This window comes from Dendronephthya gigantea, unplaced genomic scaffold (genome assembly GCF_004324835.1).
Source record: "Dendronephthya gigantea isolate DGI-Jeju-01 unplaced genomic scaffold, DenGig_1.0 000002F, whole genome shotgun sequence".
Taxonomy (NCBI): domain Eukaryota; kingdom Metazoa; phylum Cnidaria; class Anthozoa; order Malacalcyonacea; family Nephtheidae; genus Dendronephthya; species Dendronephthya gigantea.
This window is the reverse complement of record NW_021163012.1, coordinates 2,643,998-2,670,648: the sequence shown is the minus strand read 5'-3', so window position 1 is coordinate 2,670,648 and position 26,651 is coordinate 2,643,998. Positions and strand designations below refer to the sequence as shown.

General features: G+C 38.7%; 1 protein-coding gene across 2 annotated transcripts in view; it reads right to left on the bottom strand.

Moving 5' to 3' along the window:
• LOC114537192 (dystrophin-like) overlaps positions 1-26,651 on the bottom strand; it is a 55,835-nt gene that overhangs the window by 23,734 nt on the left and 5,450 nt on the right. For both annotated transcript variants that reach the window (XM_028558325.1, XM_028558333.1), the window contains exons 6-61: positions 26,320-26,471; positions 26,084-26,167; positions 25,798-25,913; positions 25,420-25,571; positions 24,786-24,932; positions 24,364-24,545; positions 24,116-24,284; positions 23,649-23,827; positions 23,335-23,515; positions 22,523-22,864; positions 22,221-22,402; positions 21,467-21,641; positions 21,123-21,304; positions 20,870-21,044; positions 20,533-20,714; positions 20,276-20,450; positions 19,787-19,968; positions 19,190-19,367; positions 18,588-18,769; positions 18,286-18,460; positions 18,000-18,181; positions 17,722-17,896; positions 17,167-17,348; positions 16,786-16,963; positions 16,466-16,647; positions 15,976-16,150; positions 15,652-15,833; positions 15,163-15,337; positions 14,910-15,091; positions 14,585-14,762; positions 14,109-14,290; positions 13,782-13,956; positions 13,202-13,383; positions 12,771-12,951; positions 12,150-12,334; positions 11,278-11,452; positions 10,967-11,148; positions 8,901-9,075; positions 8,451-8,635; positions 8,184-8,358; positions 7,687-7,868; positions 7,438-7,609; positions 7,139-7,320; positions 6,723-6,897; positions 6,353-6,534; positions 5,842-6,019; positions 5,279-5,460; positions 4,940-5,117; positions 3,525-3,706; positions 3,061-3,235; positions 2,501-2,682; positions 1,527-1,886; positions 999-1,173; positions 740-921; positions 309-483; positions 48-229 (exon numbers count right to left, since the gene is read on the bottom strand). In XM_028558325.1, the coding sequence (XP_028414126.1) occupies positions 48-229; positions 309-483; positions 740-921; positions 999-1,173; positions 1,527-1,886; positions 2,501-2,682; positions 3,061-3,235; positions 3,525-3,706; positions 4,940-5,117; positions 5,279-5,460; positions 5,842-6,019; positions 6,353-6,534; positions 6,723-6,897; positions 7,139-7,320; positions 7,438-7,609; positions 7,687-7,868; positions 8,184-8,358; positions 8,451-8,635; positions 8,901-9,075; positions 10,967-11,148; positions 11,278-11,452; positions 12,150-12,334; positions 12,771-12,951; positions 13,202-13,383; positions 13,782-13,956; positions 14,109-14,290; positions 14,585-14,762; positions 14,910-15,091; positions 15,163-15,337; positions 15,652-15,833; positions 15,976-16,150; positions 16,466-16,647; positions 16,786-16,963; positions 17,167-17,348; positions 17,722-17,896; positions 18,000-18,181; positions 18,286-18,460; positions 18,588-18,769; positions 19,190-19,367; positions 19,787-19,968; positions 20,276-20,450; positions 20,533-20,714; positions 20,870-21,044; positions 21,123-21,304; positions 21,467-21,641; positions 22,221-22,402; positions 22,523-22,864; positions 23,335-23,515; positions 23,649-23,827; positions 24,116-24,284; positions 24,364-24,545; positions 24,786-24,932; positions 25,420-25,571; positions 25,798-25,913; positions 26,084-26,167; positions 26,320-26,471 (10,124 nt within the window). The remainder of the gene's footprint in view (positions 1-47; positions 230-308; positions 484-739; positions 922-998; positions 1,174-1,526; positions 1,887-2,500; positions 2,683-3,060; positions 3,236-3,524; positions 3,707-4,939; positions 5,118-5,278; positions 5,461-5,841; positions 6,020-6,352; positions 6,535-6,722; positions 6,898-7,138; positions 7,321-7,437; positions 7,610-7,686; positions 7,869-8,183; positions 8,359-8,450; positions 8,636-8,900; positions 9,076-10,966; positions 11,149-11,277; positions 11,453-12,149; positions 12,335-12,770; positions 12,952-13,201; positions 13,384-13,781; positions 13,957-14,108; positions 14,291-14,584; positions 14,763-14,909; positions 15,092-15,162; positions 15,338-15,651; positions 15,834-15,975; positions 16,151-16,465; positions 16,648-16,785; positions 16,964-17,166; positions 17,349-17,721; positions 17,897-17,999; positions 18,182-18,285; positions 18,461-18,587; positions 18,770-19,189; positions 19,368-19,786; positions 19,969-20,275; positions 20,451-20,532; positions 20,715-20,869; positions 21,045-21,122; positions 21,305-21,466; positions 21,642-22,220; positions 22,403-22,522; positions 22,865-23,334; positions 23,516-23,648; positions 23,828-24,115; positions 24,285-24,363; positions 24,546-24,785; positions 24,933-25,419; positions 25,572-25,797; positions 25,914-26,083; positions 26,168-26,319; positions 26,472-26,651) is intronic.

Below are 26,651 nucleotides of genomic sequence, written 5' to 3'. Positions count from 1 at the left end.
TTCTACAGTATGCTACCGGACGCATTATGGTTTTACGGAAGAATCACCTTAGGTAATTGAGATTCGCATTATTCTGTGTGTTGTTCCATTTCTCTTGAAGTCTGTTCATCTCTGCCTTGATGTTATTTTTCTCCGTCTCAGAAACATTCTCATCGTCGGTCAGTTTACTAACAATCGTGACGATCCTGGCCAGTGCCTCCTCGTGACGCACCATATCCTCCTTGATTCTCTGAAGGCGACATTGAAGTAAACGTTAATCGTGAATTAAGATAACAAACGTAGCATAGACGATGAATCAAGATGCTCACCTGCAAGTCCAAGTGTCTTTCTTTCAGGTTCTCTGTTTCACCAGAGCTATTTTGTATTTCATCCAATTTGACGTTGGTATCGTCCAACCATGCACTGAATGGTTCGACATTCTTCCTCCAAACATCCAGCGTCTCCTGTTCCTTTTTGGCCAGCTCAATCAACTTGATGTCAGCCCTGATTCATTTACATAAAAACATACACCACAATCTGTTTATCAATCGTATAAATAATATAGTATTACCCATATCATTACATACAATTCTACACTGGCTAATTCTATTCTTGAAAGCTCTATTAGTTCTAAAATGTTCTAAGGATCATCTCTTATTGACCCAGTGTTACTACAGGAGGAAACCTAAACTAAACTAACTTTATTTATTCTGGATAGCTTTATCAGTTCTAACATGTTTTCAGGTTGCTATGTTCCTACCATTTATTGTTATCCTGAATCTTAAGATGTAATTTCTTCCATCGATCCTGCAAGATCTCCAGTTCTTCTTTAATATGTACTTTCTCTTCATCTCTCACAGCCGAGTCTGACAACAACTTTCTTCCCAACTTTTCGATTTCTTCAACAACCGGCTTACGACCTTCGATTTCACGTTCAAGTGTCTTAAAAAGAGAGAACTTGATTAAGTAAATTCAGAGGCAGGGGTTGCTCCAGATATACAAGCGCTTCTCCTCCTTACTTTGCATCGAACACGGTAATCTTTAATCGTATTTACTCCAACATTCTCATCCACTTCATATGCGCCGTCATCTTCAACTTTGGACAGCCATTTATTGAACGGTTCAATATTTCTCCGCCATTCATGAAGCAGATGTTGTTCTTGCTCACCAAGAAATGCACCGCGTATCCGCAAACTGTGGAGGCAATTCAGAAATTGAATATGATATCACTAAACAACAGTTCTAGACTGTTCTCTCTAGAACCCAGTATTACTACTGGAGGAAAGCTAAACCGAACTAACTTTATTTATATTGGATAGCTCTATCAGTTCTAAACTGCTCTTCCTAGAGGTCCAGTAAGGATAATCTCTTATTGATCCAGTGTTACTACAGGAGGAAACCTAAACTAAACTTTATTTATACTGGATAGCTCTATCAGTTCTAAACTGTTCTTCCTGGAGGTCCAGTAAGGATCATCTCTTATTGATCCAGTGTTACTACAGGAGGAAACCTAAACTAAACTAACTTTATCCCAACAATACAAATACCTTTCTGATCTACCAACGAGTGCTTCATTGACTACAACCCATCTGCTAGAAAGACTGTTCGCCAGTTTTTCGACAGTTTTTGCCTCACTGTCTTCGATTAGAGCGTCATCATTCACGGTCTGTGCGATAGAAATTACTTCATTGAATTCCGGCTCTTTGTTCGTGACTTGTGATATCAACACTTGGGTTTCTTCTTGTTGTTTCTGCACGAGCAACGCATTATCCCCGATGTCTTTCAAAGACTTGATGATATTGTCCGTATTACTCAACCACTTTGAAAATGGTTCGTATTTCTCTTCCCACCGACTTAGCAGCTCCTTTTTATGCTTCTCTTCAAGTATCTCGAGTTGCTCTTCAAGACTACAAAGAAAGAATAAGGTTTTACCGTGCACTATCACAAAAAAAATATCGTAGATGTACCAAGCTGTTGGTCTGCTTGATAAATCCACAGGAACATCTAATTAACTGAATACAGCTACATATATGATTAATATAACATTGGGTTGTTTATGCTTTACGATACTGGAGACAAGGGGCCTGTTTACATGAGCCCGGTTACCCGAGATGCACCGAAGCGAGACATGATTTTGAGGTATTGGAATAAGTCTTTATGAGCCAAAACAAGCACATGCTATTGTCGGCACGACTACACGACTGCCAGGGTCGTGTTATATACTCATTTCAATGCCTCAAAGTCATCTCACGTTTCATTGAATCTCGGTTAGGCGGATTCATGTAAACAGCCCCTAGGAGAGTTTTAAATTGAGATGACGGGATGTCGGTCTGGCCTTAAAAAGGAGCGACTGGTTGCCGGTTCGGCTTCTGGAAGAAGTGATATTTAGCTAATATATTTATGATGACCTTCTGTGATGATTATGTCATTATATTGAACGATATAACCTGTGGAAATGAAAAAGATTAGTGAATACCACCAGATCATTACAATCGGAGTCTTGTACCCGAAGCCAACTTACGCTTTATTTCGGGTTTTTAGTTGAGCTAACACTAAGTCCCAACGCTCATTTAACGCATCGGTTGAGCCAGCAATGCTGGCTTTCTCGGCGCCGGAGATGCACGGGTCATTTCGGAGATCGTCGCTACGTCTCGTGAACTCGTTAATACGATCCTGACATGTTATGCAATGTTCGAGTATTTCCTAGAAAATAACGACAAGAAGATTATATTGAGTTAGCGAGGAGTTCAGGCGACAATCAAATTCCTCTTTAAGTTCGATCGTATTGAGCTTTGCATAATAGTCCATTCATACATGAAAATTTCCATTTTCTTTTCCCCAGTTAATCCTAAGTATCCTACTTTCACCCAATTCAATGCCATTCCTATTCAATCCCGTTCAATCCCAATCCTATTCAACCCCATTCAATTCCGTCCAATCCCAATGAATACCCTAAATCATTTATTGTTCGTTTCATAAGAGAGGCGGGGCTCACATTCACAAACGCCAAATGCCTTTCTGACTATCAACTTGTCAGATATCACCTGATATTTTCTTCCTGGAAAGCAACTATTTTAGAACCTGTATTGTCTTTTTCTGGTTCCTGACAGTGGCCATATCAGCTCCAACTACCGTTCTCTCGGTAATAACTTCTTCAGCATGTTTCAACGTCTTGTTTATTTCATCCAACTCTTTCTCTCGTTCCGCTAATTTGCTCTTTTGTTCTTTCTGGAAGGACTTCACCTTTTCTTTTAGTCTTCAAGAGAGGTGTTGTTTTAGACAGTGGACATCATTAGAGTGGGACAATATCATAGATAAGAGGGAATATTTAGGATAGCGTTATTAGACAGAGGGTCATTATGAGAGATTGGGGTGGTGTTAGGGATAAAGAACGTCATTAGAGATGATAGGTTATTGGAGAGGGAGAGAGGTTACTAGAGTATCGAGGTGGTCACTAGTTTTCTTCCGTTTTTCTTGGTTCCACAACCGATAGTGGGCCAATGTATCGGATTGATCCTGCCGTACCAAAAGTGAGAGAACAGTACCTGTCAACTTGATGTTGAGCTCTATCTGAGAGACTGTCCGCTTTACTTTGAAGATTTTTCAGATCTTTTTGCAACTTTGCCCTCTCTTCCTCAGGTACAGATGGATGTTGTAAGACTTGCAGCTCAACATCAGCGATCTCAGTCAATGTTTCCTTCTGGGTATCAATATCAACTACCAGATCCTAAAACATAGAAGGAAGAAACATATTCATAATCGAACATTGAATTGATCATCTCAACCCGTGTGTACACAATACAAAATATGAACCTCAGAGCTCTGGCATAAGGAGAGCACATTTCATAAAAAACATTTCCAGCGCCCAAATCAAAGTGTTTAACCATCTACGTGTCTTCAAAGCCCACAACTCTACTGCTATTCGACATGCCTTACCTTGATTGGAGCAACTTTATTATTTTTAGATAAGCGAAATAGCAGTTTCTTAAACATTTTAGAAATTTACACAACACCAATGGTCTGGTGCTGTCGAAAATGATCGAAAGTCGGTGAAATAAAAACAACCTCTGATATTATCGGAAGCCCATGAAATAATAAAAAACTCTGATAACAACATTGGTTTTATGTGCGGTCACGAATGCAGTGTTTAAAAATCTACCCTCGTTACCCTATTGGTTAGTTCAACAGCGCTTAAATAAACATTAGATGCGATAAATAAGTGCATTTTTAAGTAGCCAATCGGAAATTATTATGTAAAGTGCTTTGATTATAAAGAATTGTAAACATTTGTACAAATAGTCCACTAATAAAAAACTGCTCAGATGGACATGACTGACGATGAACAGTACGAATATTCCATTCTAGAATGACGGTTGTTGTTAATTGAACGCACGAGTGATGGTTTAAGCGGAAAGCACTTTCCAAGCACGTGGCATAACGTTACAAACCACAGGGGTCAAGTACAAAGACTGAGGCTCTTTAACTGTGCCAAGTCAACCATGACATCTAAAGTTGATTTGAAAATCTCAAGTATGGAGATTGAGGTAAACGATATCTTCAGCTTGCCGACTTTGCAATGCACATTTTTAAGAATCTCGCCTTGTTTTATTTCAGGCAAGAGGACTAATAAACAGTTAAGCTTAACTTTAATCTTTATTTTATGCATGAAAACGGACAGCACTGGTATGTACTTTTCCACTGAAGACAAAATCGTGTGGCGATAAGACTGATTCCCTGTTTACATGATGTAATGACAGGATTGCTATTGGAAGGGGTCAATTTTTTAGATTTTAAAAGCCTGAGAGACCTAAATAAATAAATACACAATGATGCTGTGACCAGCGAGAGTGTAAACAAGGTTAGACTAAGATACTAAAGATCTACTACCCAAGTTCCCAACCAACAGAGAGCATTTTGAACTAAGCTTTTTTAACATTTCAAAAACAATAATAGCACTTGCCACTATTTCGTTCTTATATCTGCTGGCAGCATCATGATCCAGAGAATCAGGCTGTGGTAGTTTCGACAACATATCCTCCTTCTCCGAAAGCCATTCTTCTATGGGCACAACTTTGTCATCCCACTTTGCAATTCGTCTCTGGCGCTCGTTAAGCAAAGTCGTAAGTTTCATCAATAAACTGAAAAAAAAGAGATCATAAATTCAGACATGTTTCGAAAGATTCACTAGATTCACTGGATTCATTCGAGGAAATGCGTGCTGTGAAAAAAAAGCACGTTTAAACAATACATCGTTTTTCAATACATTAAAAAACATCATATTCTGTAAAGTTCCACGCACCTTTCAGATTTCGCCTGGACTTTTTCATTCAAATTTCTCCATTTGTTTTTAATGCTTTTCATCTGCATCGAGGCGACATCAGCGACCTGATCGTGTATCAATGGATCATCGGAGAGTTCTTGATTCAGCAATGACATGCTCTCGATGTGCGTCTGGTAGGCAGATACCTCAGATGCTAGAGTCTAAAATAGATAAAGGAAACGATGTCAGATTCTATTCTGTCTAATGCCAGACAACCTTACTCATCAGGAAAGGGTAATGATGGTTAATGGGCAGAAAAAACACTGATTCCAACACTGAAGCCAGTTGTTTGTTGACTCGTACTGGTTTGTAGAGGAGTACTGCCAATCAATGTCAGTATATCTGAGGGAGTTGGTCCAATATGTTACAGGCAACTTGTTTAAACCTTTCTATCCAGTGATCCAGTTCATAGTGGCAAATTTCAGCTCAAAACAATAATGATCACTGTATTTACCCGAAATTTTTTTCTAAATACATGTTATGGATATAGTATAGATGCTAGTTTGAAATAATACGGGAGTTTATAATATTTTATTGCTAACCTCTGTAGTTTCCTGCTGCTGGTACAAACCATTCAAATCTTCTGGACTTTCTTGCAACAACTGTAGTCTCTGTTCCCGAGAGTTTATCCATTCCTCTATCGGTTTAGAGACTCCTTTCCATTCCTCCAGTTTCGCATCTTCATACTTCTTCTCTAAATCCTTTTGTGTTTCCCCAAACCTGCAGTCGGGCAAAAACACACTTCAGCGCATGCATACAAAAAGCTCACTCAGGCTCATTGAGTTTGACATCAAAATTGTTTTGTCACTGAACAATAGACCTTTCTTATAATGACGTCAAACGCAGAAGGTGTGATGTTACACGAAGTTTGATTAGCTCGATAGTTTTCTGGAGCAAATCAAATTTCACGTAACATCATACTTTCCGCGTTTGACGTCATTATAAGAAAGGTCTATTCAATAGTCTTTTCTTCATTAATCCAAAGATTTAAGGTAAAACACTGAAAATATTATATTAATTTAACACGATGGATTCGAGAGGTATTTTACTAACTGTATTTTCCTCGTTTGACATGTCTCTACGACCAAATTGTGTCGAACATTCAACTCTTCGGCTTCTTTTTCGACCTCAATCCTTTCTTCTTTTGATAAACATGGCTCCTGTTTGAGTTCTTCGACTGTCGTTTCCAGCTGCAAAAATTTGGGCTGAACGGATATGGCGTCGGTCAACAACGTCTAAAATACAACGACAATGAGAAATGAACTTTGTATTCAACATGACTCTCCATAGCATTAAACTTTAAGGCAAGAGGGTGAGATAAATTTCGCCATTCTTTCCCAAACAGGTTTGTATAGCTGAATGTTTATGTGCGTGTGCTTTTTTTCCAACACCGCAATAAGAATATACATGTTTTTTAAAATACCTCAATTTTTTCACGTTGCTTTCGTGTGTTTTCAAGATCTGTCTCGACGACGTCACACGAAGATAAAACGCCATCTGCTTGATCCAACCAATCTGACAACGGCTGACACGATTCTCGCCAAATCAACAGTTTGCCATCTCGCTCTTGTTCACAATTCCGTATGCTTTGGTTTAGGCTGGAAGTAAAGGAACATTGAAGTTTAGTTTAGGTTTCCTTCTGTAGTAACACTGGATCAATAAGAGATGATGCTTACTGGACCTCTAGGAAGAACAGTTTAGAACTGATAGAGCTATCCAGTATAAATAAAGTTAGTTTAGTTTAGTACCTCCTGTAGTAACACTGGATCAATAAAATTTTACCTTCTTTGGAAGGCATCTCCAACGGGTTAAAAGAACGTTAAACATCACAAACTCTACCTTTTCGCTTTCTCTTCAATTGCCGTCTCAAGTTTATCCCATTTCTCTTTCAGATTTGTACAGTCTTCTTGTATTTTACCCTTCTGACTTAAAGAAATCACAGAGTTTTGTTGTACTTTGTAAGCAAAACTTACAACGTTGCTGAGCTCGCCTTCCGTCTGTTGCATTTCCAAGGAAACCGCCTAGCAAGAGAAGATATCATGGAAAACTTAGGAGAACGTAAAGTGGGTCGAGTAGAAGCTTTATCAAATGCCACTGGTGTATTGCTGTGGTGTTAATGAAGCAAATTCTCTATATACCTCTATTTCAGCTCTTGTCTTCTTCAGACTATCCATATCTAATCCATGGCTATCCTCACCAACGGTATTTATAACAACATTGATCCAATCCCTCAAAGGATTTACCTGGTTTCTCCACTCTACTGTTATACGAGCTGCCTCAATGTCCAGCTCTGTTTCTCTCGCTGTAATCCTGAGAAGATGTAGAATAGCAAACATCAAATATCAATGGCTAAGCACAGTTCATCCTTCTTACATGAATTTCATTACCTTCCAATTCGTTTGTCGATTTTTGTGACCAGTTCGTCCCAATTGTTTTGGATTTTCAACAGCTGTTGTTCTATCAATTTACGGTCTTCTTCAAGCAACGATGGATGTTCCAATAATTGATCTCCCAGTTGAGCGACGGCTTTCAGTTCGTTCTTCTCTGTGTCCATTTCTTTCACCAGTTCCTAAACATCAAAATTTTAGGTTTGTTGGATAGCCAGTGAATGAAGCAGGTCACAAGGAAGAGACGAGGTAATAAACAAACAAGCAAAAAAAGTAAGTAAGAATAATAAGAAAGCAAATAAACATACAAACAAGTAAACAATTCAATAAACAAACAAACAAGTAAACAATCCAATATACAATCAAACAACCAAACAACCAAACAAACAACCACCCAACCAACCAAACAAACAAACAAACAAACAAGGAAACGATCCAATCAACAAACATGTAAACTAACAAGCAAACAAACAAGTGATGAGAAAATAAAGCCTGACCTCTGTAACAGCTTTCTGTTCTCGTACTTCATCTAAATCGTTAGATAGATCATCAAGTGATTGCAGTTTCAAATCCTGCTGACTTAACCACCTTTGAATGTTGTTAGAAGCAGACTTCCACTCTGCCAGTTTTCCCAGTCTGAACTGTTCAAGTTCGCTCTCTTTATCAGATAATCTAGAGAATGTGTTTAAGTTAAAGTTTGTTAAGGATTAACGGTTTCGGTTAAATTTAACCTATTCTAGTTAGTTCTCTTTCCAGGAACATACCGTCTTGCTCGCCATTTCATCTTTTCCTCCAGGTTTTCAATGTTATTCCTAAGTTTTCCAATGTCTTGTTTAATCTTTCTGTTATCTTCAGTCGTCATAGCTGGATCGCTAAATACATCTTCACTGAATTGGATGATGTTATTTAATTCCTTCTTTTGCTCGAGTTCCAACTCTTTCAGCATGTCCTGAGGAAGTCGAAAATGCAGTTAGGGCAAAGATACACCACATTTTGATAGTTTTTTGTTGCATGTTAGGGATCAGCGATGATCTTACAGGATAGGTCTTAGAGATAAGGGATAATCTTGCAGGATATGACTTACAGATCAGGGATAATCTTACAGGATATGACTTACAGATCAGGGATGATCGTACACGATATGCTTTACAAGACCAGGGATAATCTTACAGGATATGTCTTAGACAATAGCGATGCTCACATAATACCCATACCTCAATTTCAGATTTCTTGAATCTGACTGTCTCAAGGTCTGTAGCAATGCCTTCCCGTTGTTTGAATGCATTTTCCTGTTCTTGCAACATGCCTTGTAATGCTTCCAGTTTCGCATTCCACTCCTTCAACCTCGCCTGGCGCTGTTTGTCCAAAGCCTTTTCCTTTTCCTCTAAACTGCGATAACAAAACATCGAAGATGAGGTTAAAAATGATGGATTTAAGGGATGTATTTCATAGCGAAGCCAGGCCTCAAAATTCCTTATGTGATGAAGACGAGTATTATCAGAAAATCAGTAAATAAAGTCGAGAAGGTAAACCAAATTTGCTCCTTGGATAACCACAAATGCATTCCGATCGCATTTCATATCAGAGTTCGTAAACAAAAGGCACAAAAAGATCAAAATATGATGTAAACATAGAATTGTTTGACCTTTAATATAATATGAACTCGCTTTTCAATGCAAATGTAAATTTAATAGCGTCAACTTGTTTTGAAATCAGCCATGCCTAAGGTCACAACAACGGTGGAGATTTAACCGCGTTTTATACGATCCGTTAAACTGCCTCTCACTCAACACGAATGCATAAATACCGCGAATTTTTTCCTCCCAGCAGCATCGAGAATCGTCTTCCACAGTAAAAAAGCATCATAAACATCGGTTGGCTGGTTCATATGTAAAACCTTTCGCAGAAATTTTATTATACTGCGAAAAAGTGAACATATAAAACCAGCACATCGTTTTCTTTCGTTTACAACAAAACAAACAAGCCTTTCTCTTTCGATGTATATTCAATTAAGACATAAATTGAAGCCTGGTTTTAGCTTGTCACATTAAGACAAAACACTGTAAAAAGGGCCTTTGGTGGTGTCCCAAAAGCTCCAAAGTATTGAAGCACCTATTGTTCGACACTCAGTTAAACTCCGTTTTAGGGTAAAGAGTGTAATAAATGATCATATTATCTCTATTATGTTTACGCACTGAAGGGGGTTTCTGCATTAATTTGTGGCTGAGGTCTTCAAATTTACAATACATACAGTAGACAATTCAACAAGGCCTAGTTCATACGTCGCATTTTGGTCGCGTGGAATGCAGTTCAAACAATAGATAATGAAGATGGTAAACTTTATTCAGCCTCATTATCATCTCATCATCCTTTGTTTGAATTGCATTCGACGCGACCAGAATGTGAGGTGTGAACTAGGCCTAAACTCTGGCGGTTTTTTGGGACCAATTTGAGAGCTGTATATGTATATCGGTTACACGAGATTTGAGGAAGCGTTGAATGATTTTGAGGTATTGAAATGAATCTTTATGAAACCAAACAAGCACATGCTATTGTTGGGATGACTACACCACTGCCATGTTCTACAGGGTGTCCCAAAAAAACCGAAAACTATTGAAATCACTCATTGTTAAAATTTGAATGCCGTGTTCACGAATTTCAACCCGTGGGGATTTCATGCAACTTATAAAATGCTAAATGCTTTGTGTTGCTAGAGAAAGGGGACATGGCGAAGGTCATGGTCCTTGAGATGCACATTTGAATAATGTTATCCATATTTGTAAATTGTAAATATTGTTTTAAATATCATTTTTGCGAACAAGCAAATTTGACTGCATCATATGTATGCATAAAAATCCTTATGGCAACCCCGATTTATACACTTGTGGGCCAACAGAGTGCTTAGGCATTCAAACTCTAACAATGGCATTGTTATGGGTGATTTCAATAGTTTTCGTTTTTTTTGGGACACCCTGTATACTCATTTCAATGCCTCAAAATCATTTCACGCTTCGTTTAATCTCGGCTAGGGATGACATCATGCAAACAGCCTTTATGTAGAAAAACTCCTGGAATTTGCATTACAATTCTTCTTATTTTGTATTTCATTAAATGTAGGCAAGTTTAGTGATAAAGGACTGTTAAAACCAGCCTTAATTAGTCACTAAAATACTTCGCCCCGAAATTTGGAATTCATCAAGATTCTATCAACAAGTGACAACTAAAATTGGTTATTATTTTACCTGCTATGCCACTGTCCTGGCAACAAAACCGTACCTACCTCGACAGACGCCAGTTAACTTTCTCGTTCAATCGCTCCCACTCGTTCTTAATCGTTACAATACTCTGTTCAATATTCTTTTTCTGCTCTTGGGACACAGATGGATGAGCACCAGTCTCTTCGCCGAACACGGCCACATTTGTGACGCGTTTCTTTTGTAATTCCAGTTCTTTCTGCAAAGCCTTGGACGAGCAAAAAATCATCATTTAGGAACAATCTCGCAAGGCTAATTGAGTACTGGGCATATTTGCAAGCAAATGTTAGTAACGCTGCATAAATGTTTATCATACTGAAGCACAGAATTTACGTACCAAGTATTCTTCATTTTGTCTTTTGAGATTGTTTACATTCGACTCGAGATCCTCAAATGAGTCTAATTTCTGTTCGCTCTTGACAAACCATTCCTGCAACGGGGCTAGTGTTTTATTCCATTCCTGAAGTTTCAGCGAGCCTTGTTCCTTGTACTCTGCTTCTTTCTCCGTGAGTCTGAAAGATGAGAAATGGAAGTTTCCATAATAAAATCTTTCCTTACATGTCTATTCTTTTAAGCTCCAGTTACTGATTCCTTTTCTCCTTCAGGTGTCTTCATCTCCTCTCAAAAGCTCCTTCCTTCTTCCTACTTTCCACTCGAACGCCGATTCTTTCAATTCTCCCCTCTCATTCCTTCTTGTGGCTCCTTGACAACCCTCTGTCATCTCTCTCTCTCCTACCCTCATCCTTTCTTTTACTCATCATCCTCATCCATATCCCCCTCTTACCCTCCTTCTTCCTTTGGCCATCTTTCTCATCCTCCCTCCTTCCCCTTCCTTCTTTGAAAATCTCTCATCCTTCGTCCTCCCATCCACCCCTCTCATTCTCCTCTCCCCCTGTCTACCCTTTAACCTTTCCTCTCTGACCATCCCTCTCCTCCTCCTCTTTCCCTCCCCCTCTGTCCATTTATCCCATTCTTCCAACTGTATTCATCTCCTTTTAATCAGCCCAATCACTTAGTACTACCTAAACGTTGATTCAATATAAATATCTGCAGATGATGCCAGCTGGTAAAGACTATTATCACGTCTACCACATCAATGGCCACTGCAATTCAATATAGCACTGAGTACTAAAGAAACACCGTTGTAATTCTGAATGTTTCTGGCGTGGTCAGTGCAGAGAAAAGTCTCAACCGTGTTTATTTATTCACCTCTTAATTTTCCAATTTATTTTCTCGCTCATATTTTCCCAGTTTTCTCGCAGTGTCTCGATATCCTCCTGGATTTGATGACGATCCTCAGGTGAAAGTGTTGAATGCGTCTTCAGATCATCACCAAAACGTACAACACTCGCCAACTGCTTCTTTTCCTGAAGCTCCATATCTTTAGCAAGATCCTATCAAAACAAAACACAATGTCATCCACGTCTAAACGCCTTGGTGTAAACGTCAAAAGGCAAGCTCTATAATCGATAAAAACAGAATACCAGGCTATCGTTTTCACTTAGGTTTTGGATAGTTTTAGGCCTTGGTAAATGTCTAAAGCTTGGCCAATTTAAACTAAGATACAGCAATTTAAATTATGTTCATTTGTTATATACAAAGCTTTCTGCCCGTTAACTACAGTAGTTTGATGGCTACTTAAGTTTTTTTTTTATTTAAGTCCAATTCTATTCTCGTTCTAAAAAACGACCCATTTAATTCTGAAAAAGATTCACCATAACCCCGTAGCATTTGCTAAACGTTTTCCAAGCAGCGGAAGCGTAGTCATGATGTAATGCAAGACCGGGTTGCACTTCCTGGAATGAAACAGTTGTGTTTTCAACAACAAACCTCCATCTCTCGTCTCTGCTTTGCTACGATTTCCAAACCAGCATCGGCTCCGTCCACTTCATCACCTTGAAATTTATCATTTTCTGCAGCCAACAAAGCCTCAATGATGGCGAGCTTATTTCTCCATTCAGCCAGTTTACTGTCTTTTTCATCTTGAAGTGCTTTCTCGCTTGCGTTCACGCTAAGAAAACAAGACAAGGAGTAAGACCAGAGTTTTTTACCATACACATGAACCAGGTGCAGTTTCGATCACTGATAAGTCACTGCTTGTTTTCAATGACAGGACAAAACAGAAAGGATAGTTTCTTGTGTATAAAAACAATTGATTTCAGTTGAAACTCGAAAAAAAAGAAACTGTCCCGTCTGTTCTGTGCTGAAGATACTTTTTCTGATTGGAAACATGCCAAGAATGTTCGACAATTTGTCAATACCGCTTTAACTTCTCTTCAATTTTCTGTTCCACGGCTTTAAAGGAATTTTCCAGCAACGTAATATCTTGTTGTATCGTCTTGCGTTCATCCTCCGACATCGAGGCGTGTTTCTGCGTGTTCTTTCCCATTTCCACGATTGTCTCGAGCTGTTTCTCTTTCAGATGAAGTTCCTGGAGATGAGTCTTGATGGGGGAAAGAAAATTTATCAACAATGGTTCAAGAGAAGGCTTGTGGCAACAAGTGCGTCGAAGGATGTTGTTGTCCAGTGCTATTTCAAAACTAACTTTGTTTGCCGGATAGCTCTATCAGTCTTAAACTGTTCTTCCTAGAGATCCAGTAAGGATCATCTCTTATTGATCCAGTGTTACTACGGGAGGAAACCTAAAGTAAACTAACTTTATTTATACTGGATAGCTCTATCAGTTCTAAAACTGTTCTTCCTAGAGGTCCAGTAAGTTTCATCTCCTATTGATCCAGTGTTACTACAGGAGGAAACCTAAACTAAACTAACTTTATTTGCACTCAATCGCTTTATAAAAAATGAAGAACAAAAAAGCAATAATATGTTCATAGAACTAACCTCTAACATAACCTTTTGTCTTCGTATAGATTCAGGATCGGAAGCGTGATCTCCTTGAGCAGCAATTTTCTTCTCTTGTTTTGCCAGCCAATCTTGAAGCTCCGAGACAGCACCTTTCCAGTTCGACAACAGTACAGATCGTTCTTCACTCAACGCCATTTCCCTCGAGGATAGCCTGAATGGAAATAGTTTGTTATTGATATAAAAAATACATCGCCTACTCTAGTCAGTCTACATAATCAACTCTTGTTGTCAGATACGAGCTTGGGTTTACAAGATGTTATTCTTCGGAATATGTTTTCTTCTTGCATTCCCGTGGGAATTTACCTTTTAACTTTCTTGTGCATTCTTTCTTCCAAGTTCTGCCACTGGTTCTTCAAACTGCTCATATGCATTCGTACTTTAGTTCTGTCCTCTTCTCGGAGAGCAGCGTGTTTCTGTACTTCATCACCGAGGCGGATTGCATTCTGCAACTCAACCTGCTGCTTTTGAATTGTCTGCACGTCCATCTATGAAGGTAGGATAGATGAGTTGAGAAAACTCCAAGATTGGTAAAAACAGTTTAATGAAATTTTTCACAAAACAATACGCTTGTTTTGAAACAAAACGCTACTGTGTTTGTTCACAAAAGACATTCTTGTCAGAAATCTGGGCTCATCAGGGTTCTTTGGAGCTGATTGGTTTGGTGACATATGATAGATCATTTCTAAGATTTCCAGCATTCTTTAAAGTAGTCACCCTTTCAAGTCAAGCATTCTTTCTACCCTGGTGAAGCAAGCAGGTAAACCTACAATGTAACGAACCTGCGTGGTTTGTTTATATTTTCTCACTGCTTCCAGATCGTTTGATTCAAAAACATCATCGACCTCCCACTTTGTTCCTTGATCACTGAACAGCTGCTCCAGTGGAGCGCTCTTTGTTTGCCATTCTTCCATCTTCGCTATCCGTTCTTCGTGGTAACTGCCTTCCTGTTTGCTGACCCTAAATACAAAGTTCACCAACTTAGTTTTGTAGTTAATGTCTTGCAACAAGAACAATTCATTTCAATTCAATTCAAAACTAAACGTTCAATACGTCAACTCTCTTGTTGAATTATCGTATGAAACATAGACAAATTAAAATGATTACTTTGTGTGCGTTTCACGGATCAATTCCTCGAGGTTTCGCCAGTTATTCTTTATGCTGTTCAACTCTTGTTGCAACTTTTTCTTATCATCTTCGGATAGCGAATCTCGTTCACTCAGTCTTTGATACACACTGTCTAAATTTTCCAAAGAGTTTCGCCTTGCATTCAAGGCCTCGTCTAATGCCTGAAATGTGTAAAATCTATGGTAAATAGAGTTGTTTCTGGCTAGGCTTTTGAAAAAGCTAAACACTTTACCTCAACGTCTTCTCTTTGTTTTGCTACGGCATCGTGATCATTTTTCATCAGACCAAGAGATCTGATCTTCTGTTCATGTTTTGAAATCCATTCTTTGACAGGACTCGAGACATCTTTCCATTCTTTCATATCGCCCACTCTTTGTTCCAACAGTTTTCTCTCAACATCATTCAGCCTAAGTAAAAAATTTGTCACTACAGAAGCTGTTCATGCTATTAGCATGCACGGTCAATTTTGTCGACCTTCGACAAATGTACCTAAAGCATTAGCATTCACTAGGAACTTTGCTTGTACTCATTCAGGCGGGCAGCTCCCTACCCCCCTGGATATTCTAACTTGGAATGAATTGTTGAGACCTTAGCTTGCAGTCATACATCATTATTATTATCATCACCGGGAGTAAACACTACTGCCGACCTCTCGTTTAAGTGGAAAATCGGCGGTCACAATCGGCTTAGTTAGAGCGCTTTTACAATAAACAGCACGTACTTTTTCAATCTTTCATTCATTGCTTCCTCTAGTTCTTTCCAGCTTGTTTTCACAAAGATTACTTCATTTCCAATATTCGAACGATCCTCGTCCAACATTGATGGATGGGTTTGGAGTTCCTCTCCGAGACGCAGTAAAATGCGAAATTCCTTCTGCTGGACGTGAAGCTCGTCCATCGATCCCTAAAGCACGATTTGGATTTGGATTGTTAGCATGCTCACAACTGGGATTCGGTGACTGAATTATATTCATAGAATGATTGATGAATAATCAACAATTACTTATAGACATTTATTGTATTTCCTATGCCGTTAGTTAGCTAACCTTAACAATCGTTAATTCCTCTCTCACAGCATCCAGATTTTGGTTAAAATCACCAGAATCACGAAGTTTGTTGTTTCTCGCCTCAATCCAATTTACGATTACTTCATATTTTGTCTGCCATTCTTTGAGACGACGATCACGTTCCTTTCCTAAATCATCTTCTCTGTTTGTAATCCTGAAATATTAGGGGTTTTAAAAAGGATTTATCGGGTGAATACGAGATGATCCTTGCTGCACCTCTGAAGAGAACAGCTTAGAAAGGTTTCCTCCTGCAGTAACACTGGATCAATAAAAAATTATCCTTATATTGGACCTCTAGAAAGAACAGTTTAAAACTGATGGAGCTATCCAGTATAAATAAAGTTAGTTTAGTTTAGGTTTCCTCCTGTAGTAACACTGGATCAATAAGGGATGATCCTTACTGCCAGGACATCTAGGGAGAACAGTTTAGAACCGATGGAGCTATAACAAATATTTCACTTCGGCGTACCGTTTTACCGCAGTTTCCATTTTTTCTTCTAAAGTTTTCCAATTTGTTTTGATTTTGTTCATTTCCTGTTGTCGTTTTCTCTTATCTTCAGCAGACAACGTTTGATTGTGCTGCATTTCCTCGTGAAGTTTAATGATTGAGTTCAAACGACTTTCATTTGCAAGCATTTCGTTGAAGAGAACCTGAAAGGGACACAAGTTTGGAACTACTAAGTTTGGCTTAGATCTCCTCCTAAAGTAACACTGAAAATGATGAATTGAAAAGGCAATGGTAAAATTAAACCTCTTGGAAACGTGTATTACAACTACTAGATCAGATACCTCGTTTTCTGCACGTTTTTTTCTTACAACATCCAAGCCAGCACCAGGGGAGAGCGAATGAGAATCGAACTTGTTATTTTCTTCAACCAGCCATTGTTCAACCGGCATCGTCCTCTTTTTCCATTCATCTATCTTGGCATTTCTCTCGTCATCCAGCAAGCATCTTCTCTGGTTGAGTCTGGAAATACAGGGGGAAATAATATAGATATTCGACGTATGGTGCCATGAAAACAAAACTATAATTGAAAAGATACAAAATACTGGATAGAAATAAAAGACTCTGCATTTTGTAAACATTCAAGAAACAAGCTTCACGATTATTCATCTCATTTTCCAGAATAAGATGAATTATGGTGGAGCATTTCCCAAGCTCTTGTTTACCTTTTAACGTTGGCTTGCGTTTTCTCTGTGAGATTTGTCAATCTTTTTTGAAGTGTTTGTGTGTCATCTTCTACCATGGTTCTATCCTCGTCTGATAATGAGAAACTTTGAAGAATCTCTTCACTCAAACGTAAAATTATGTTGAGTTGTTTTTCTTTTTGTTCAATCGTCTCAAGAAGAGTCTAGGGAAAAAAGATGTTTACATAAAAATAACGCCAGATCATACTCTGTCATAAAGGTTAAGCCATGCTATTGTTACGTAAAAATGATATGGTAATGCAGTATAGAATATCGTGATGGTATGTGGTATGGTATATGCAATGGTAATTCGTATGGTACATGGTATGGTATATGGCATGGTATGGTATGGTGTAAGGTATGGTATAAAGTATGGTATAAAGTATGGTATAAAGTATGGTATAAGATATGGTATGGTACAAAGCATTGCACATGGTATGCCATGAAATATAGTATATGATATGGTACAATATATGATATGGTGTATCGCAATGGTACTATGTAGTAATAGTATAAATTTCAAAAATATTAAACTACCTGTAGCCGATTTATTTCCACAGATAATTGTTCATAATTTTCCGGAATCTCCTGATAATCCGCACATTTTGTCTCCTCTTTCTTCAACCAATCTTGTAAAGGAATAGCCTTATTCTTCCACTCCTTGATCATAGCGGCCCGCTCACCATCCAATTCCGTTTCTTTGTTAACAAGCCTGACAAGAATTAGAAATACGAGACGAATTAGACAAAGAAAAATACGAATAAAACTTCAGCCAAATCCTGGACAACCTGAGCAGGTATGTATAGAACACCCACCTTTTTCTTCTCCACTCTAAATTGTCATGTAGTGTATCCCATTCCCTTTTAATGCTCAATTTATCTTGCTGAGTTTGTCTGCGATCTTCATCAGATAACAGCTTCATGCTGAGAACTTCATCAGCCAAACCCATAGTTTCATCTAAACTCTGCTTGTTTGCTTTTACAGCTTCGACGAGGTTCTAAACGAAGATTAATCGCATGTAATCCAGACGCTTGGTTTTAAAGGTAAGATTAACTGCAACGATTATCCTTAAAACCTTCAAACACGATGTTAAAACCTCACCTCAAGTTCGACCTTTTGTTGTTTGACTGTCGAAGGTTTTGTTCCAACTTGACCGTGACTTTCAAGCTCGTTTTTTTTGCTTTTGAGCCATTCCTTAAACTCAGATCCTTTTGTTTTCCATTCAGACATTTTATTTGAGTCCTCTTTCTGTAATTCTGCTTCTTTTTTCGATAACCTGCAGAGATTGATAAAGATAGACATCATTGAACGTCTGTTTGTAGCCAAAAGATCTTGTCGTGATAAACGGTACCGTTTAACAACTTTTACCAAATCGATTCTCTTATCGATTATCTATTGTTTACCTGTCAATACGTCCTTCAAGACCATATTTAAGTGCACTCCATCGGTTGATCATGTCATGCGCTTGAGTCTCGATCTGTTTTGCCTTATCGTCTTCTATCAACGGATCCTTTTGAATTTCTTTCGAGAAATCGTCAGCATCACGGAACTGTTTACCATAATTGTCCACCCTTGACTTGAGAACCTGCGTAAGAGAACATCACACACTTTGTTGATCAAATGATTCTGGGATACTCTATCCAGTTGTACATCTTAGAACCAATGGAATTGCCAAGTTCAAGACTTACGCCGGTATTCAAAAAGCTCACTCTAACATCTCCTACTCCATGAGTTTGAGTGTCAGTGAGCTTTTAGAATACAGGCGTTAGACTATGTGCGGTAGCGTTTTCGAGCGTTTTCATTTTCGTTTTCATACCAAAACGGTTTCAAACACCGCCAATTTACAATAGAAGTTGAAGCTAATTTAACATATTAAGCATATTTTCCCTTGGGTCGCGTGGACAGGGCGTCACAGCGATAAACTAAATGAAAACGATTTTTAAAACGCTCGAAAACGATGCTCGTGTGCCCATAGCTTTTGTTCAATAGAGGAATTGTCCATTACCTTCGTTTCACCCAGTTGTCTTTGTACTGTAAAGATATCGCTGGCAATCTCCTTGAGTGATTTTGCCTCTAAAGCTTTTGTGGTCAGCCACTTCTGCAACGGTTCACATTTAGTTTTCCATTCCGTCAGCCGTTCGCTCTGATGTCTCGCTTCCAGTTCATCAACCTTCGTTTCCAGTCTGTCAAGAATCCAGAATTAGTTCATCGCGGGTGGTTCAGGGATCGTGGGGGGCGCTCGGAGGGGATACTCATGAACGGAAGAGGTCAACCAAGCCAGAGTCCATCTTCTCCAATTTCGTGTGCAAAGCATGTGCGCGTGCGTAGATGATCTCGGAGATAGAGCTCAGAACCTGTGTATATCAGTGCTGAAGAGCTTGCTGAGAAAAGTTACCCCTGTAAATCCTCCAGTTAGCTCCTCCCCCCCGGTAAACACACCGGAAATAGAATAGCTCCAGGGGGGTGCATGGAGGATTTACAGTAAGAAGCATAATCATCACAGAAGGTCATCGGAGACATAAAATTACAGCGAACATCTCGATTACTACATACAGTGATGCATTAGTGATATCGTAAGGATGTAATGTAGACTATTACTTACGCATTGTGATGGTTGTTAATTTGCTGTACAATACCATCCCATCTGTCATTCAGAGATTTTGTCTTCTGTTGAACTTTGCTTCGTTCTTCTTCGTTGATGCACGGATCCGTTCGGAGATTCTCGCCGAACTCCGTGAAGCCGTAGATGTGACGTTGGAACTCAAGCGACTCATCCAGGATTACCTTTGGTGAAATTATTTAAGATTAATTCACTTTGTCAGTTCTAAACTGTTCTTCCTAGAGGTCCAGTAAGGATCATCTCTTATTGATCCAGTGTTACTACAGGAGGGAACCTAAACTAAACTAACTTTATATACACTGGATAGCTCTATCAGTTCAAATCTGTTCTTCTAGAGGTCCAGTAAGGATCATCTCTTATTGATCCAGTGTTACTACAGGAGGGAACCTGAACTAAACTGACTTTATTTATACTGGATAGCTCTATCAGTTCTAAACTGTTCTTCCTAGAAGTCCAAACAAAACAACAAACCTGAAAATCGTCTTTCTGAGCGTTAACGGTCTTCAAATCGGAGCCAATAGCACCACGTTCAGCCAGCCGCAGCTGTGTTTTATCCAACCATTCAGAAATCTGTACAGCATTTTCTCGCCACTTCTGAAGCTTATCCTGCTGTTGAGATCCCAATTTTGTTATCGTCTCATCGAGCCTGAAAAACAAATGCAGCAATGAAAACACAAGAAGAAACAGATTCCAAAAGAGCCAGTTTTTTAAACGGCTTTGCATCTCACCTTTGAATTCTCCAGTTGATCTTTTCACCCAAAGCTTCCCAGCGATTTTTCAGTTGATTTAAATCTTGTTGAAGCTTATTGTTATCCTCTTCGGAAAGCGACGAGTCGGCGAGTATTTCGTCTCCCAGACGAAGCACAGCGGCCATCTTCTTCTCTTCTTGTCTCATTTCTTTCATTAAAACCTAAATGTCAAAGCAATGAAGCAACAATAAGAATTATACTCTGAACCTGCTCTTTATAAAGCAGAATCATCGCTCTAAAGAATGGTCAACCTGTAGTTAGGAGTTTCGTTTCATCATACATAGTTAAGAGATGGTATTGAGAGATGCTTCTTTACCTCAACTCGTGGTTTTTGCTTCATAGCAGCCTCGAGGTTAGGAGCAATCCCACCCATTGCTTGAAATTTCTTTTCCTCTTTTGTCAACCATGATTCAATCGAGGTGGCTTGGTTGGAAAACTCTTCCAATTTACCCTGAAGGTTCTCTTCAAGATGTTTCTCCATGTCTGCCAACCTATGGAGATAATAAACAAGAATATCAACCTCTCAGCCAATATTTTAAGATGCTGGAAATGTTTATTGCAAATTCAACCTCTGTAGTCTGTTGTTAACAGTATTGCTGAGGCTTTCCCATCGTTCAACCAGGTTTCCAATATCCTTTCTCAACTTGTTTTTCTCGGCCTCAGGTGTGTTGACATTCTGCAGTAGTTCTTGTCCGTTCGCCAGAAGATATTCCACCTTCTCATGGGTCATGACCATTTCTTTCGAGATTTCCTAAAGAAAAAAATTAAATTGATCTCAATTAAGGCCATAGAGGGAAGGTATGGCTTTCACCTAGTCACCTTTCACCAACAGTTTTCCACAGCCTAGGAATTAAAACAATCAAGGCTTTCGTCAAACAACAAGCATCACACATGCATCACACATGATTATTACCTCTTGCTCAGTCATCTGTTTTTGCACAGTGGATAAGGTTTTTCCTATGTTGAAATTTCCTTCCACCTTTGGTGTCATTGTCTCATACCAAAGGTCAACTTCTTTATACTTCTCTCGCCATTCTTTCACCTTCCCGAGTTGGTCTTCAGATGCTTTCGACATTATCGCATGAATGCTGTATACCCAAGAGAAATTGATTAATCATGATCGCTAATAGATCTTCTTGGTTTGATTATATTACAACACCACAGCACCGCGATAATCATAACCCACACAAAATAGTATTATAATACCCAGCACATCAGTTGCATTAACTCCACTTCAACATAACCAACAGCTACATTACAATCATTATCACAAAAATCATCACCACAATAATTGCCCGCATCATCAAAATCATCATCAATAATGATATCAGTAATCATCACAATCATTATCATCCTCGCATGGATCATCCAAATCATCATCACAATCATTATTAACTCATCACAATTATATCCATCATCAATCACCATTATCATCACAATAATAATTATTATCATAATAAATATTAACTTCATCACAATTACAATCATCATCAATCACTATTATTATTATTAATTCAAATCATCATTATAATCGCAATAATTACTATATCAATCATTATCACAGTCATCATCATACTCATCAATATTATTATCATCATCACATTGATCATCACAATCATCATTCAAATAACCAAATAATAAACACACAAAAGTAATCCAAAAGTAACCTTTTCGCTTCTCCATCCATGACGTCAATAACACTGTTCCAGGTCGTGTGCAAGAGTTCAACATCTTCTTTAACCTGAACTTTCTCCGCAGCGGGGCAAGTATCGTGAGTCATCACTTCCTCAGCACATTCCACAGCATTCTGATACTCGGGTTTTATGGTATCCACCACCTTTATACACTCCTGTAGGAACATGTAAGGACAGAATAAGGAGAATACCTCGAGGATGTGAAACATGTGAGAAGAAAGAATGAGAGCTTTCACAGCAAATTCCCTGAATGAAAATTGAAGATCGAGGCTCACCTGAAAAGCCCTGTTTCTTTCGCCGATAATAGGAAGCGTTGGCAGCTTTGCAATTGTTCCTTTTACTTTGGTCATTTGCTTCAGCAGGAGTTCAAATCTTCTTATCCATTCTTCCACTTTATGCTTTTCTTCAAGTTCGCTTTCATCTCGTATCGCGGTCAGTCGAGTCTTCAAGTCTGCGGATTTTGCTATCAGTGATCGCCATTCGTTTTTCATTTCAGTCAGTTGTTTCTCAATCTTCAGTTTCTGTTCCTTAGACAAAGTCTTCTCAGCCATCATAATCTCACCGCATTCCACAATCGACTGAGGTGTGGTATCATTCTTTATGGTTTCATGCAGTTTCTATACAAAAAAGATAATGCTTCTCAACTGTACTCTAGTCATTAGGAAACGTTAACTAAACAAACTCATTTTTTATACTGTTCTAAACTGTTCTTCGTAGAGGTCCAGTAAGGATCATCTCTTATTGATCCAGTGTTACTACAGGAGGAAACCTAAACTAAACTAACTTTATTTATGCTGGATAGCTCTATCAGTTCTAAACTGTTCTTCGTAGAGGTCCAGTAAGGATCATCTCTTATTGATCTAGTGTTACTACAGGAGGAAACCTAAACTAAACTAACTTTATTTATGCTGGATAGCTCTATCAGTTCTAAACTGTTCTTCGTAGAGGTCCAGTAAGGATCATCTCTTATTGATCTAGTGTTACTACAGGAGGAAACCTAAACTAACTGACTTTAGGATTTCTCTATCAGCTATAACTGCTAAACCTCAGTGAGGTGAGATTCATTTTTACTAAAATGCTTCAATACCTCGCATTCCTCCAAGTTCCCATAGATGTTCTTAACATCACGACCACCACTCTGTGTTTCTAAAGCATCCAATTGATCCTCCATTCTGTCGAGCCAATCACACATCGCCTCAGCCTCTTTGCGCCATTTACCCATTTGATCAGACTGCGTACGCCTCAAAGTCTCTATACTCTTGTTATACCTACACAACACATAAATAAAAAAAGCGTTAGATACAAATGGTCCTTCTTGAAGTCTCAGTGACTTCGCCCATTAATCATGATAAACCAAACTACAGCAACATCCAACTAAAAAGAAGAAATGTACAAAACTACCTGTCAATATCTTGCCCAGCTCTTTCTTTCAGAATTTGTAATTCCTTTTCCAATTCAATCAACTGTTGTTTTATTTTAGCTTGATTTTCGGCCGAGAGTTCATTGCCTTTCATTAAACCTCTACCAAACTCAAAGGTTTCTCCTGCGACTGAATTAGTGTTGATCGCATCACGTAAATCCTAAAGATTGAAATGCAAAAAAGTTTTGGATACAGTGTGGCTCGTTTGTACACTTCACCTTGCGATTTTAGTTTGCGATTGCAGTTTTCATCTTTCGATAGATGCGAATGAGTGGATTAGTTACAGATGTTTAACTAAGGGCACTTATACACCGCAGTATTCATAACTATTCTCTCTTTTGCATGCATCAAAAGACGAAAATCGCACTGTAATGAGAGTCGACAGAATGGCAGTCAACTGTTTATACATCAACCTTAGCACAGGTTTTATAATCGCATCAAAACATACCTTCAGAGCTTGTGCTTGTTTTACAAGTTCGTTTATGTCTTCTTCCGATTTCATTGCTTCAATGTTTTCAAACTTTTCGTCCATTTTATCCATCCAATCAAGAAATATTTCAGTCTGTTTCCGCCACTGCTTCATCAGTTGCCCATCTTTCTCTCGAAAAAATGCGACCCTTTAAAAGGAAGATTCATTTTATGTCAAATGGATTCACTAGAACTGGTGTAATCAAAGAATTCATCAAACTTTTAAACCTTTTTTGCTGTTTTCCCGTCCTATCCATTAGATCTGACCATCGGGAATCCAGCGCCTTCAAATCGCTGCGTATTTCCTCGGCTTCAAGTAGCTGAACACTGGGATCATTCGTGGCTTTTGTTCCACTTTTATTCAGGGTTTCCACTTGCGATTTAACCGCTTGGAATTCTCCCTCGTAGTTCTAGGGATGAAAGCGACGTTATGTATACTACTTTCACAAAAGCCTTTAGGTTTCTAGTAAACCTCCGGCTCAAAATGTCATGAACTTAGTTTTACTGTTTAAATGTTCATTCAGGAGTTATTTTGGGCGAAAAGAGGCAAAAATATACCATTGGTACTTTAGCGGCTTCAAATGTCTTCCACTGCGATGATTTACTGACTGTGCTAACAAAATGACAATCCACCACGATTATATTCCTACCTGCCATCGCTGGACATCAATGCGATTTTGAAATGTATCCTCAATCTCTGACAGATGATTTGCAACCGTCTGCATATTATCTGATGTCTGAGACAAGTCGTCTTTGAATTTAAGGAACGGCTCACTTGGCATGTCTGGGATTGAAGACTAAACAGAAGGAAATGTCATCATCAAAATTTGATAATTTGTTAAAAAATTACTGGGCACAACAGTCTACTATAGTCTATCTAGCTCAAGTGCAGGTTGTACGAAAACTGGATAGCGCTATCCACCGGATAGTGATTTTTTAACCGTTGTAAAAATGTTGAAAAGTAGTAAAAAAACTACAGCATTGGAGCTGACTATTATTTAAAAGGACCCCCAATTTAAGAATGCTAAGGTTTAAGCCAAGTTATACCGAATAAAGGGGAGTTTTTGAGTGGTTGAAAATAACACAATTTTGTGGATAGTGCTATCTGGCTTTCATACACAGGTCCCAGCACTGATCAATTTAGTTGTTTTACATTAATCTATGGCAACTTATAGTGCTATATACTTTTTATCTGAACAACTGCTGCTTGTGACTAATACTACCTAAACTAGTCTGATTCCAAAGAAAGTTGAAAGGCAGAAGTCCAGAACTCGTGCCCAGTACCTCGACAGTTGAAGACGCCGAAGAGACCAATTCTTCTTCCACGACTTTCCTTCTCTTAGCACGCTTTACGGGCTCGTATTCACGAAGAGCTTCGTATAAACTGGACACGTACATCATAACCAACTTCTTGTCTGGATTTGCTTGATCAACATCTGGAGGTGTGTGAAAACGATATGAAAATCTTTGTAAAACACTGAAGATGAAGCTCTCATTCGAGTGAAAACACCGTCATAGAATTGTCACGACGAGATTGAGGTTTCCCACGCGAAGGGTTTGAGAGTAAGCTTTTAGAGACTGGGTGTTTATGTTAAACCATAAACTATGTTATGTTAAATGTCAGAAACGATTAATTTAAAAATCCAAAGAATCCTACGATACCTGAAGGTTCCAATAGCTTCTGTACTTGAAGATTTTCTTCAGCAACGGTGAAAGCATGATCAAGTCTTCCCTCGTTACTCATTTTCTCAATCGCTTCCAGTTTTATAAGATCATTTCTTAACGCAAAACAAACAACTTATTTTCCGGTTAACACCAATAAATAACTGCTTCAAATTGATCAAAAAGTTTTTCTTATATAGACGTCCTGCGTGGTTTGTTGCATGCACGAAATGGTGGCCACCCTGTGGTTATATCCGAGCAGAAAAATAAGGACAATTCTCTTTACCTGTGAACATGGATCAGTAAGTTAAACGCTCTGCCGTCTCTCCAGCTTTTAGACAGATCTTTCACTTGAATCACGTCATCATACCTGAAGAGAATATTCATAGTCTATTTAGGCAAATATAGCCTAAACCTCTTTCTTTTGGAATCATTGTGATTGGTCTCATAGCACGTCTTGTCACCGCTTACTATGATAAAGTAGTAATGCTGGTGCCTGAACCTTCAGTACAAAGGTCTTACCCTTCTGTGGCATTCTGAACCCAACGTAGCAGTCGGTCCTCCACATCTGCTTCGGTTTGTGGCTTAGATTTCTTTCTTGTAACAGCAGTATTTGCAGTGGCCTGTTTTGGCTGTTCCACCTCAACATCATCCTCTTGCAATGCACCATGAACCTTGAAAAATAACAAACCATTAAAAACGTTTAGAGAAGACACTTGGGAACTGATAGAACTTAGTTTAGGTTCCTCCTGTAGTGACACTGGATCAATAAGAGATGATCCTTACTGGAACTCTAGGAAGAACAGTTTAGAACTGATAGAGCTATCCAGTATAAATAAAGTTAGTATAGCTTA